Raw genomic sequence first — 14,309 nt, forward strand, 5'->3', positions numbered from 1 at the left:
AAAACAAAAAACACCAAAAAACCAATCTAACAAGAAAAGGAAGACCACATAAAATAACCCCAAAAATCCACTCTGGTCAGTTAAGGCCACGGTCAATCTTCAAAAAGGAAGAATTATGGCTACTGGGCAACAAGAGAGAAACCACTGCTATTTGTTTTGCCATAAGAAACCCCGGTTCCAGAAGAAATGAAATCTCATTGAAAGACAAAGATTTCACTTGTAATCAACAGTGGTTCTCCACAAGTGCATTTGGTTTTTATTGAGCAATGCTTAACCATTACCATGGACAAAAGAGCACACTAAATGTTTAAAAGTAGAAAAACATGTAATTTTTCAGATTGTTTCCTGTATAATTTGGTATCTATGAAACTAGAAGTATTAAGGCCAAACACAGGTAAGAGACAGAATTCACAGGCCTCCATCTGTATCTCATAACTGTACAGCAAAAAAAATCCCTCAGTTTTCAAAGTCGTCTCACAAATTGATATTCTCAAGCTGCACAGAGTATTTCTGCAGCCACAAGGAGCCATGAAGTACACAGGTAGCTACTCTACAGGTCATAAATAGATAAGACTAGATCTCCTTGCTAAGTTATACACAACCCATTACAGAAGGGTCACTGGTAGTGTTCAGCAGGTTTCTGCTCAGACTGTGACAAATTCCAGTGATCTTCCATCTGAACATTGTAAATGACTCTCAAGATTTTTATTCACAGATTTCTGCTCAGGTCTCAGGTGTCTGAAACGGTACTGTACATTCTGAACATCCCTCAGGAGATTGATTAAAAATACCTCCTTCTGTGCTTTAACTAAGAGTTAGCTGTCTTCATGAAGTGCCACGCAAATAAAGATAACCATAAGTTTCCATGTCTAGGTGTTTATGGCAGAAGTATCATGCAAGTCACTTCTCTTGTTAGGATTTTGCACAGTAATGTCAGTATTCATACTATGCTTCTGATGACAAGTGTTTGCTCCCTCTCCCTTTCCCTTTCCTTTAACAAGGGACTTCCTTCAGCATTGCAAAAAGAGCTCGCACTTTGGCAACATAAAGGCACAACACCAAAATGCTACAGAAAAGAAAAAACTCAGCAAGCCCTCGTATGTACACAATGTGGCCAAATTCCAGAACTTTAGAGCTTGTTCTCAGGCACTCGCAGTACCTGCAGAGTTAGCCAAGTTAAACAAAGCTTCTCATCACTAGCAGATCCTGTGGAAAAGAGGCTGCTCCTTCCCTCGCCCACTCATTTCAACTGCCACTAACAGACGGTTCAAGCAGCCAAGGGGACAACCCCTGCAACTTCTTAGGGCGACTCCCAGAGGTGAAAATCTCACCCTGCCTTGAATAAATTACACATGAAAGCCTCACCTATGCACCAATTTTTAACAATTTAATATATCTCATGAATGCATAGTGAAAAATTACTCTTACTACGGATTTGTGATATATGCTTATGTCTAACACATGCAAAGGAAGGAAGATTGTATGTAATAAGTAGAAAGGAATTAAAGTTAGAAGTATATGCAAAATAATTAAAGTACACAGAATATGGCAATCACCTCAACATCAATATTCAGTATCAACACTGAGACCAAGTTCATTTGTATGTAGATATGCACACCACTTCCAAACAAAAGAAATTCACATGTAATTACTGTAAGAAATGTCCTGAACACAGTCTGCTTGCCATTTTCCTAGGAAAGGAATCTACTCAAGAAATTACTCAGTACTACACCAAAGAACTAGCATGCAATTAAGGTGTATTGTTTCTACAAATTAATTTGAGAAAAATATATGAAGCCTCCTGAATCCTATTTTAATCCAGGACCAAAAGTACACTGCACTTATTCTACCAGCAATTTATGTAAGCCACTTAAACATCATATCGAAATTGTTGTTGAGCCAGTTGCACAGTCCTGATTTGGTTTAGACCACAACTATGCAACGGCTCCAGAAAATACAGCAAAAACTGTGTATGCTGATAGCCAATACATTTATGCTGAGTACTGCAGACCATTTTATTCAAAACCAGTGTTATTTTCCCTGTGTATGTCAAGAATCATATTTTAAAATGGCAGTTAAATATGATATTTTGGAAGCCAGCTACTGCTACATAACAACATAAGCCCCTTAAGAAACTTTTGTCACAGACACAAAGTGATTGTTGTGAATGAAACACATTACTCTCACTAAAACATTTTCCCATGGTCTTCGCTGTAGGTACATTAGACTTCTAAACAGACAACAGCATGGCCTACTACATACATTTCCAACATACAGTTAAGATCAACATCAGATCAGGCTGTGGCTCTACTGCTTTGAGAAGAAATTTCACAGGCACATACTTCTCAGTAGTGACAAATAAAATATTTTCCTTGATTAGTTATACTGACATTATAGCAAGGAAAGTTCTCTACTTTCTAAAAGAATTTTGTTAAGAAGTAATTTTTTCCTAACATAGATTTTTAAAAGTTTGCTTTTCACTTCTGGATCAGTACACAAATAGATAAGACAAATGACCCCAAGGAAAAATGTTTTCCACATAAAATTCAGATCTTGGTTATTAACTCTCACAGATAGCAAGAACAACATGATTAAAGCAAAGATTCTCTTAAGCTTCAGGATTGAGCTGAACTTCAAACCTGTCTATTTTGTGTTTCAGATTATAACACTGACATCCACAGAGAATAAAATATTAAAAGAATGTTACAGGGTGGCATCACAGTGCTAGACAAAGGACACAGGGCAAGCAGACAAAAAGATGCTAAGATGACTTGCAGATCAATACTTCATCTTATATGTAACACAATAAAAGGGAATTGTGGGACTATCCCCAGTCTCCCCAGGGAACATTAAGTGTGGATCTGAAGACTGAAATAGTCTAAAAAGGCTAAACCAGCCATTCCAAGATTGCTACAATTGATTAAAATGCAGACCTCTGAAAAGTGGTGGTTCTACCCAGCTGAAAACCTACTTACTCAAGTAATTTTGTAGTCAGATCAGTTCCCTGATCCAATTCAATCCAGACCTGCAGGAGTGCTCACACAAAGACTAAACAACCAGTTTGCTTAAAAGACATGGCTGTTTAAAGTACTCATAAAAATTCAGCCTAAGATTTAGGGCAAACAAAACAAAACTAATACTGTTGTTCAAACCATAACTTCTGAAAGAAAGCATGCAACAAGGCTTTTACAAAAAACTGCATCATTTGAACTTCCAACAGGAAAAGTTATTTCAGCACAGCAACAGCAATGCATGAGAACAAGCTGGCCAAGAATAAAATGAGACTGGAAGTTAAAAGGTTTCTGACCATCAAAGGACTGATACCCTAAGGCAACTTTCCAAGAGAAAGAGCAAAGTTGAAAAACCAAGACAAAAGCCCCAGCTAGTTTAATTCAGTAAGTTTTATGAAATTGTATCTAATATTATGCAGGCTTGTCAATGACCCAAAAGGCTATTGTCTCTTTTGGAAGCTATGGAAGTTTTTAATGAATTTCAGACAATAATGTTTTCTCTAACAACAGCCACTGTTTCAACCTCTTGGCTAGAACAGCTGGCTTGTTTTTGACTATTGCACACATGCTAAGGAAAGCAAAAGGGAAGGGACGATAAAGGACTGATGAAAATCCATCAGTTTTGCACCAAAGTGCTCAAGGGCATGTACAGCAATAGGGCTCTTCTGCCTGCAGAGAATGGCCACAAATCCCCAGCAGCAGATCAGCACTTGATTAGCTGTAGCCAAGTTCTCCAAAATCACATTCATGGAGTGACTCACAGAACCATCAAGGTTGGAAAAGACCTTTGAAAGATCCAGTCCAACTGTCCACTCAGCACTACCATGGTAACCCCTAAACCACAACACCCAGCACCACATTCAGGCACTTCCAACACCTACAGGGATGGTGACCAGGGATGGACAACACCTCCCAGGGCAACCTATTCCAATGCCTAACCACACTAATGGTGAAATACTTTTTTTCTAGTATATAATCTGATTTCCCCATCTTAAAGCCACTTCCTCTTGTCTTCTCACTGTTATCAGAGTAGAAGGCCCTCACCTCACTGTAACCTCCTTTCAGAGGCTAATACAGCATGATGTGGTATGAAGAACCAAGAATGACACAGCTGTGTCACTCATGAGGGTATTTCTACACCAAACCTTCTGCCACTTCCAGAGATGGATCAGAATCCACAGATTCTGAGCAAATCACTGTCAAAGTTGAAAAGCACCAAGAGAGGGAATCTTTCTATTTGGTCTGAAGCTTTTCCTGGTAATTAAGACTTGCTGTCTTGGCAGATTCTTCAGTGTGTATAAAACTTCTCAACCCTGAAATTCTCTCTTTCTCTGACAGGAATAACTGATGTAACCTCTACTTACAAGTGCTTTTACTGGAATAGCCAATGCAAGTTGGAACTGCTGAACATCAGCATGATTTATGGTAGTTGTGAATGTATTTTATTTTATTAGCTTCAATGCTACAAAAATTTGGTGAGAGCTTCTAGAAGTAGCTATTGTTGAGGATATAACCTAGCAGCTGTGAAAGAGCTCCAGGTTCCCATAATTTCTTCTATCAAAAACACCTTCTAAAACCAAAGGTGAAAAGCATGCTTTTGTTCCTCTCTTACCTATCAGTGCTATTTCGCAAAAGACTGTCGTTATTTGAGACGGCCTCAAACGGTCATTATATTTATGGACTGGATCATCATACCTGTCAAACTCAAATTCTTGGCATTTTCTGTGCTGCATCAAAATTCTTTTTTTGATTCTAACAAATTCTCACATTAAAGACTGACTGGTATAAGTTGATAAAAGTAATTAACTAGAAAGTTCTGATACACCAGAGAAGGAAATTACTAACAAAGATCATGCTGTTCAGATTTCTGGGTCGCGACTTTTTCCAGAAATTACAAGATTTAGCCTACTTTAACATTGGTTCACTTCTGACAAAAGTATTTTATGAAAATGATTTTAAACTCAAGTTAGTAAAAGTAGTGTGAACTTAAAAGCTGTGATTCAAAATGACAAAACAAAAAGTTTTCAAACCAAAAATGTGTTCTGTTTTGCTAAACTGTTTCACTTTCCCCCTTCACTAACAACTAACTGAAAGTATTCTTTAGGCAAGCCATTTATGAAATGCTCGAAACCTCAAATATTTTCAGTGGGAAAATGCTTTTCTGAAAGCTACCCATGTAAGCCACTCCTCACAGCACAACTGGCCAGCACAGCATATGCACTAAAGAGCATTGCCTGTGTCTGTACACCAAAGGCAGGGAAGCAGGGCTGGCAGCCTGCTCTGGGCACTGCACTTCAGGAGGACAGAGGCAGTGTCCTGACTGATCACATCACAACGGCACTCACACACTGTATTGCCTTGGCTTTTGCTCCAATCAATAGGCTGCCTCTCACCACATCATCTTTAACGGGTCTGTGTTTAAGAAGGAGTTTAATACCACATAATATGCACATTTATAACACTGAATTAAAGTCATTAACTTGCCATATCTTGGCAAATTTAGTTGCTTAGTAGCTAATAGGCTGAAACACACTTGGCGTTCCAGTTAACAACACAAGCTTACCTTTTCACTACAAGCTTCAGCGTCTTGTGTGAACCTTTCACCAGACAGATTGCTTCTTGTCGGAAGCCAGACAGGCCCACATCATTGATGCCAACAATTTCATCCCCAGCCAGTAACTTGTCCACAGCTGCAGCTTTGCTCCCATCTTCTATCTAGGGGGGAAAAAAAAAAAATATGTGTAACAAATGATAGAATTATATATGTTGCAAAGTGCCACCTTTAAAATAAGCTAATGAGCTTTCAATACTGTCTCCAACAAAAATTAATACAATAATTAAGTGCTTAACATAATTTAGAAGGCTCATTAAAAATCACTATATACTGAGACAATTAGAAGAGGAAAGAAATAAAAGAGAGGAAACCTCCTGAGAAAGCTAGAAAGCTTGAGGGAAATTTGGGAATGTAAAGAAGAACTTCTTTGCTGTGCATGCACTGGAACTGGTTGCCCAGAGAGGTTGTGGAGTCTCCCTTCACTGGAGATACTCAAGAACTGTCTGGATGCAAATCTGTGCTCTGGGATGACCCTGCCTGAACAGGGAGGTTGGACCAGATGATCCACCATGGTCTCTTCCAACTTGTTCCATTCTGTGATTCTGTGAAAGGCATCTGTCATCTTGACCTCTGTTCAATACGTGAATCATACTGAACAGAGTAATCATACTTGCAAACAGAGCTTTGGGCAGGCATATGGTTCTCTAGAGAAGGCAGCCAATGATATTGACCATTTTGTCAATAACATTTACACACAGCCAACTCCAAAGATCTGGCATGCAATGAAATCCCAAAATACTGTTTAACAGACTGGTCTAGAAAATGAAGGTATTTTCATCAGGAACATAACATTTAGGAAAATACCTGAAAATTTACCATCCTTACAGCTAATTAACAGCTCTGGCTTAAAAACACAGTGATAGTAAGGGAAATTCACTGAAATATTATTTTGCCAGATGCCATAGGCATTAAATGCATTAAATTTTTATATAACTGTTCATAACATGTGGAAAAAGCACATGATAAATTAAAGATTCGGACTTTTGCAATTCTCACCCCAACTAAGTTAAAAACCACCACATTACAAGTTCCCCGTTCTTGAAATTTAAAACAGATCTCAAGAGCTTGATCAGACAGATTAGTAAGTACCAACAGTTTGAACTGATTTCAAACAATGATTACAAGGATATTATGAGGTTATAAAAGGAGAAAATTAGAAGGCCCAAAGCCCAGCTGGAACTTAATCTGGATACTGCTGTAAAAGACAATAAACAAGTATTTTCATAAATACATAAGCAAGCAATAGAGGGCTAAGGAAAAGCTTCACTGGATGTACGGGGACCATCCCTCTAAAAGATGGGGCACTAAGGTATGTGGTTTAGTGGTAGACTGGGCAGAACTAGGTTAGCAGCTGGATTCTATGATCCTAAAACTATTTTCCAAACTAAACAAGTCTGTGATTCTAAGCTGTAAGTATTGAACACTTTGCCATTCAATCCCTTGGCTTTCTAGTGTCTTCCTATCTCCTTTGCTGTCAACACAGCCTCTGGCTTCTGAGTTGCTTGGCTTCATGATCTATGTATTTAATTTTATTGCTCCCTCACTTGCTCATAATCCACAACTCACATCTTCCTATACATTTGACACTATCTTCAAAGACTTTAATTTATGTCTTCATTAAATTTTACATTGACTACAGTATCTCCGAGTCCCACATTATTAAATACCAGCAAATTTACAAAGACCCATTCCTTGTAATCACCCCAAATGCAGACAGCTTCATAAAGAACTGCCATCTTCTGAGGCACCAAAGTCAATCAGCAATGAGATAAATCCAGAGGAAAGTAACTTCATGAATTCTGAAGCTCACAGTACAGGTTTTAGAAAGAGTCCACCAACAAAAACATAAATTAAATAACCTAATAAAAAAAGCAATATCTTTTGATGAAAGTACTTTAGGATAATCTCGCAAAGCACTCAATCTCATTGCAGGCATGTAAAAGCTTTCTTTATGTAAGGTCATAATAAATGTTCTTAAAAATCTTCAGGCCTGTAAACCCAAGCCAAAAAGAATACTATGAAAAATGCTTAGTCTTCTATCCCATTCTAAACCACTCATTATTAATAGTAATCAAGAAACTTCATTTAGAGAACTTCTTATCTTAAAAAAAAAAAAACCCAAGATAATTAAAGACAGGGCAAGTTTCTACATCCCCATACATCTAGTTTTCAAGTTATGACCTGCCCTCTGACCTGCTCACATATCCTCTGAGCATCAAGAATTTACCAGAATACCAAATTATCACTGCAAACCTTAATTTAGGTTGGAAACAAGAGAGCAGCAGTGGAAATTGCTTAGAAGCAAGTAAAGATTTCAGTTCTGAGATATCAAATGTAGAGCATCTGCCCTATAAAGGACACTGAAATCAGGGTGAGCAAAACAAGAGAACAGGCAGCCTGGACATGCATCTGAAGGCCAAGTGGGTTAGAAAAGTGGTACAAAAAACATTAAGCAAAGGCAGAGCTAAATCACTACAATTGCTGGAGGAAGGTCAAGGCAAGGGGTGGGTGTTGGGATGGGACCCACATGGCAGGGGGCACAGAGTGAAAGTATCTTGGAGGAGCTTTAAATTCTAAATGTAGGTGTCAAACCACTTGCAGCCCTTATGCCCGAAGCAAGGCACCCAAACGAGGCTGAGACATCCCTGGGCCCAGAGGGGTTGGGGGGGGGGGCAAAAAATCTGTCTCCTAGGGTTTGAAGGAATGTTCATTGTTCTCAGTAAGCATGTTTGTTTTTTCTTCAGGCTGGCAATGCACTGACAGCAGGGAGTATTCAGTTACCCCCTCTGCGCTTTCATTTCATCAGGGAAACTACACATTCCACACAAAGCAAGCTTTCCAAAGAGACTCTAGCTGTCAAAAACAACATTAATCAAAAAAACCTCAAAAAGTTTTGATTTAAAAAATCAAAACCTAGAACACAAAGCTGAAGCCATCCTCATGAAAACTTAAAATGACTTTAAGATCTTGTCTTCAGATCACCTACAGGTATTGAGAATAAAAACTACACATCCATTCACGGTAGAAGTCTTTTCAATCTGACTAAATTTAAACCTTTCATACTCAGATCCCCAAATGGCTGTACAGATATGATTCTACTTGACAACATACTTTTAAGTGGAAATGGGAAAGTTAGACAGGAAAAAATACAATTTCTTCTGTTACACTAGAAGTCCTTCCTTTAGTCATAACAACTAAAAGCATTAGGCTTTGCAACATATAAAGAAACACAGCCAAAAATATCAACGAGGAAAAGGCCCTCTTGGTATATACTGCTATATTAACCTGTGTTCTTTGTGCAAAACTGGACAATGCCATTCCAGCTTCTACTTCAGGCTTTCTTCTATTAGTTTTAACACTTATTGTCTTTATTTATTCACCCACTGAGTAACTTTCCATCTCATCAGACCTTAACTAGAAGTGTAAATACCAACCAAATACATAAACATTTTAGAACTAGTAAATACACTCAAAAATGTCATTGTCACACCTCAGTCACAAATGTATTTCACTCACCATCCTTAGAGTCAGCTGTGCTATGCTGTGTTCAGGATTTAAGCCCAACTTTCAAGACTGAAGCCTGTATTACTCATCTACCTAGCAACAATTTCTTTTAGGATTTCAGGTGTCCAGAAAAACTAGGTCAATAGCTGAAAAAGCCTTGAAAATGCAGAGGGAGGTTTTAAGATGAAGTCTTTCAAGAACAGTCAGGAAGAAGAGATCTGCCTCAGTCACTGTCAGCTGGCAGATATGACCGGATGTAACCCAGCAGGAACTGAACTCCCATAAGCACACACATCTTAGCATTTTTATAGCAATAGCAGGAAACAAAAGACATAGAAGAAAAACAATCAACACCTTATTTTCTTATAAATAACAGGCATAAGCCTTCAACAAACATATAGAGTTACACAGCTTATCTTGAATGAGCAAAGGTTCTAGAAACGCCCTCAAACCATGTTTTTGTTATGTACTAAAAAACCATACCCTCATACTATGCTAAATCAACAAATGTAAACATGTTGACTTCCTATCCTTAGCAGTGATGTTGGTATGCTACCAAAGAAAGTGGTTTCAAAAGGAGATGAAAAGGATGTTTGTTGACCAAAAGCATCTGCTTAGACAGTATCTCTCACCCTGCTGTCCCTGATGACCTTCCTTACAGCCAAGAGCAAAAGCAAACTTTGGGATCTGGGCATCAGGGAGGATTGTGATTGCAGACTTTGCCATCATGACAGTATCTATATTTATTGTCGCATCTTCCCAAATTTATTTTTGCTTACATCACATCCACAAAACAGGAAGAAACACTGATTCAAAATGCAGATATGAGGATTTAAAAAAAAAAAAGAATGAGAAAACAACATATGTAAATCTAGTATGCAAAATTCTTCTTGTAAAAAGAAGACAGAGGCTTGAAAGATGGAGAAAATATCTAACAGCTAGATACACAAACATATTCAAAGGATATTTACAAGTCTGTATTCCCCTGTTGGTAATAAAGAGAAAGGGGAAAATAATGTCCTATCTTTCCAGCTTTGAACTGCTGCAGTGTTGATGAGGAGCACCAATTCCAGCATGTGACCCCTACATTTATGTTTTTATCAGGTCTGATGCTTTACTTAAAATACCCACATTCCTCTATAGGCACCTGTATAAACAAGCAGGAGACAGGTTGGGGAAATGCTGTGTCATATGAGAGATCTAGTTTTGTTTACCAAGCCAACAGTTTCTTGTCTGTGCTCTCTTTGGACAGGGTGGGAGACGGGATGGAAACCCAAACCCAAAGACAAACACAGGAAAAAACAGCACCACTTATCAGCATTCTGCTATCAGCTGTGATAAACTAGCTTATAATAATTCATTTCTTGTACAGCCAAGAAATGTTTCTGTGGCTGTTTGTATTATGAGTATCTAATACAGTTTTTCCACAAACCTAACAATCTTTGTCAAAGATCAAATAAAATGTGGAAAGTGTCAATTATTTTGATTTGCAAAGCATTAAATAAAAGAGAAACTCTACAGTTGAAGTCTGGCATTTGTGTAACTTTAAGGAATGAACAGAAAACTAACAGGTCTGACTCCAGCTATACATTCTGCAAATGCATTCTTGAGTGGCAAAGGCTGCATTCACCAGCAGCACGCACGGCTCAAGCTGAGGGAGAATAAAAATGGGGTGCAAACTCCAGCAGGACCTAACTGATCCAAAGACAATAGGTGTGTGTGTGTATATGTACAGCATCACACACAGGCATGCATACACTAGAAGTTGGGCAAGGCTAATGCATTTGACTTTACATTGCTACACATCTCTCCCACTCGACATGGACTTCGAAAGAGAGTGTTGGAAGGACACCTGGCAGGGAAGAAACTCCAGCCCCATTTTACAGATGGGTGCAGAAGCATATATGTAAACAAGGCCCTAAACAATGCAGCATGGCTGCAACAAAGCAAGGAATTCCATACAAACCTTGACATCAATGGAGGGTACCTGTAACCCTGAACCACCTCTTCCCACAGACTGCAGGTTTAACAGTTAGCATTAACTACTCAACATGAACTTTAAACACCACCACAAAAAAACAACTTAATGATGGGCTACCTACTTGCAAACTCTGTGCCCATGCAATATTATCCAATATTATTAACTTGGCAATTGCTGCACTTTGAATAGGCAGGTGGGTGTCTGCTGCATTTGGTGACGCTCAACACAGAAGGCAGAACTTCCTTTTGCCTGGTATCATAATTGCACACCCCACAGCCACTATCCATAAGTGCTCTCCCTGAGATTATATTTAAACATTACAACAAACAACATTAAATTTTAGGAATGTTTAGTCCAGGACAATGTATTTCCGTCACAGCAATTTCTTTCTTCCCTAGACCCAAGGGAAACAGTTCATGGTCACTGTCACAAAACCACTGAACAGGCAGAGAAATCCCCCTCGCCCAGCTGCTCTTTCAAAGTGTCCCACATTGTGCCACACAGACCTTGAGCTGGCAGAAGCCCTCCCATCTGTCAACAAGTGATTCTTAAATATCAAAATGGAAATTTTTTTTAAAGGATAGAGTTCAGTAACAGGACACAGTATCACAATTTCTAGTCATGTTCCAATTGCTTGTTATTGAATGTATTTAAATATTTGCATATTAACCCAGAAATCTTTTCCTTTGTTGGTTTCTGCTTGGAAAAAAGCATCATATTTTGAACAGTTAATATAGTTCAGGTATTTATTAAGTTTTTTATAATGGTGTCCATGCCACTGTTTTGACAAAGGGCTGCTGTCACTTCCACTAGAACAGGCCATTTTTGTGGGGGATTTATTAGAGCTGTAAAAACTGACTCCAGGCTGAAACCTAACTTCAGAGTTCATCATGCCAGAAATGTTTAAGAAGTATGGTAACACATCCACCACTTCCCTCTTTAACAATTCATAAATAAACTGACAAATATTTTAGTTCAACCTACATTCAAAATAATACCTACTATAAGCCTGTGAGAAAATCTTTCCAATTATTAATCATCAGCCACTATGTCTAGAAGTTACTGTTATAATATCTGTTTCTTTAAAACACAGGGCTGTTAAGGACTGAAGACCAATTAAAGTACTTGAAGTTAAAAATTTAATGAAACTCTCCCCCAAGAAACTAATGATAACAATTTCCAGATGAAAATTATCAGGAAGAGAAACTTCATGTAGATTTGTAGCTTTTTAAAAAAATGAACAACAGATGTTTATTTTTAAAGGTTTTTTTCAAAGTGATTTCACTGTTTCAGCATCAGAAGTTGGAAACTTCATCACTGCTCAACAATTTTACTAGAAATAAATTAATAATAATATTTTAAAAAACCCAAACAAACAAACAAAAAAAAAAACACAACAAAAACCCAGAACCCACAAAGCCCCAGAAACCCTTGGTTTAAAAAAAAAAATAAAATAAAAGTGGGGCGGCTGAGTGTCAAGGACTCTAGCTGGTTTTTTTGCCATTAGTATCTGAGCTTTACTCATTACATTTTACAGCTTCTAAATAATATTTGCCCACATGCCAGAGCAGCATGTCTGCATATATTCCACATCTACAAAGCAACTAAACACAGACTGTAGCAGTCTTTGGAAATCTTTCTATGCAAGAGCTCCCCTCGGGCAGCACAAGATCCTCAGGGAAGCTCCCTAGCTCTTACAGCCCCACAACCCTAGACTGGCACCCAGGGCAGAGCAAAGCCAAAACAGACTCAGCTTACCTGGAGTAAGAATAAGTCCAAGACAAGAGGGGAAAAGACTGAAGTGAGTGATGGTTCTGGAAGCAGGGGTGATGGCAGAAGTGTAGTGTTGATCCTGAAACTAAACAACTTCAGTGCTATCCCTCCCTCATACCAAAGTAACACTTGCAAAGCATAGCTTAAAGTTTGATTTTTTTTTTTTCCTAGCACATCACCAACATCTAAACACCTTCCTACTGCTGTTTGGTACAGCACTCATTCAGATAATCTGTACACAATTTGTTAAAAAATTACTGAGAAATAACTCCCATTTACTTCTAGCTGTAAGTTCGGTTTTGCGCTTTACAGAAGCTAATGGCACATCCACCCCAGAGGAACCCATCTTGTACCCACAGATGCCTTACACTGTTTTAAAACATATTTTGCTATCTTTGTTTTTTCCTTCCAAATGACAACATAATCTGTATAAGAATGGAGTGAAAAATTGTGCTATGAAAAGAAATAGCCAGCTGACCCAAAGAGAACTGCTTTCTCTATATGCAGTTTACTTATTCTAACAAACCTCCTAGCAGAGAAGTTTGATAGAGCTGGATTATCCATATTTACTTGTCCAAGTTTACTTATGGATGACTATATATATAGGCTGTTTATGTGTGCAATCTGTGCAGTTAACATAAAGCATTTTTATAGGTCTACATTTTTGTACTTTCAGCTATTATGAACAATGATAAGAATGGTTTATAAGAGGTTATGCCTAGAAACAACTTGTATTTTATCTATTTAAACTGATAACAGGAACAGACTTCCAAGAGGAAAAATATGACCTGACAAAGTAATCTTTCTGATCATAAGGCTCAAAGTTTTTTACTTTGCAACTATCGTATGCTTTCAACAACACTGGTTTATCTTTCTGCCTTCCTGTCCATCCCAGGAAAATAATGTCATCATTTGCCAATGTGCCCTTAACAAAAACAGACCGAATGCAATCCAGCAACCTAAAAAAACCACTGCATAATTAGGGAAAGAGTAAGCGTTACTGACAAATCAGATTTTAAAAAACCCTGAATGTATCTGTCTGATCATGTAGATAAGACTGTGCATTAATTAAAAAAGGGAAAGACCAGTTTCATCAACTTGTAGTTTGTTTGTAAAGGTCTGAGAAACAGACATTGAAAGACCTAGTGGATGGAAACAGTATTACTTACCAAAAATAAATTTAAGCTATTTCATACAGTCTATCAGACTAAATGTGACCATTTACAAAAATTTAAGTTGCATCTATGCCTATGTCTACAGATTGCTGTGGTTTAAAAAAAAAAAAAAAAAAGCTACACAGACACAGGTAGCTCTGATTAAGACGTAGTAACAGAAAAAAAACTGCTTCACTACCTATTAGTTTCAAAAAGCACTATGATGGGTCTGCCAAAACCCACAGGAATTTTACAGAGTATTTGGTTTCCAT

The 14,309-nt window shown here is 38.0% G+C and overlaps 1 protein-coding gene across 3 annotated transcripts in view; it reads right to left on the reverse strand.

Annotated features, from left to right (window-relative positions):
* The window catches only part of SHROOM2 (shroom family member 2), a 117,874-nt gene that overhangs the window by 65,423 nt on the left and 38,142 nt on the right, over positions 1-14,309 (reverse strand). For 2 of the 3 annotated variants that reach the window (XM_015640971.3, XM_015640961.3), the window contains exon 2: positions 5,575-5,726. In XM_015640971.3, coding sequence (XP_015496457.1) covers positions 5,575-5,726 — 152 coding nt within the window. Of the gene's footprint in view, positions 1-5,574; positions 5,727-9,141; positions 9,240-14,309 lie in introns of those variants that run through there. The other variant, XM_015640980.3, reaches the window with a different exon arrangement.

This window comes from Parus major, chromosome 1 (genome assembly GCF_001522545.3).
Source record: "Parus major isolate Abel chromosome 1, Parus_major1.1, whole genome shotgun sequence".
NCBI classification, from domain to species: Eukaryota; Metazoa; Chordata; class Aves; order Passeriformes; family Paridae; genus Parus; species Parus major.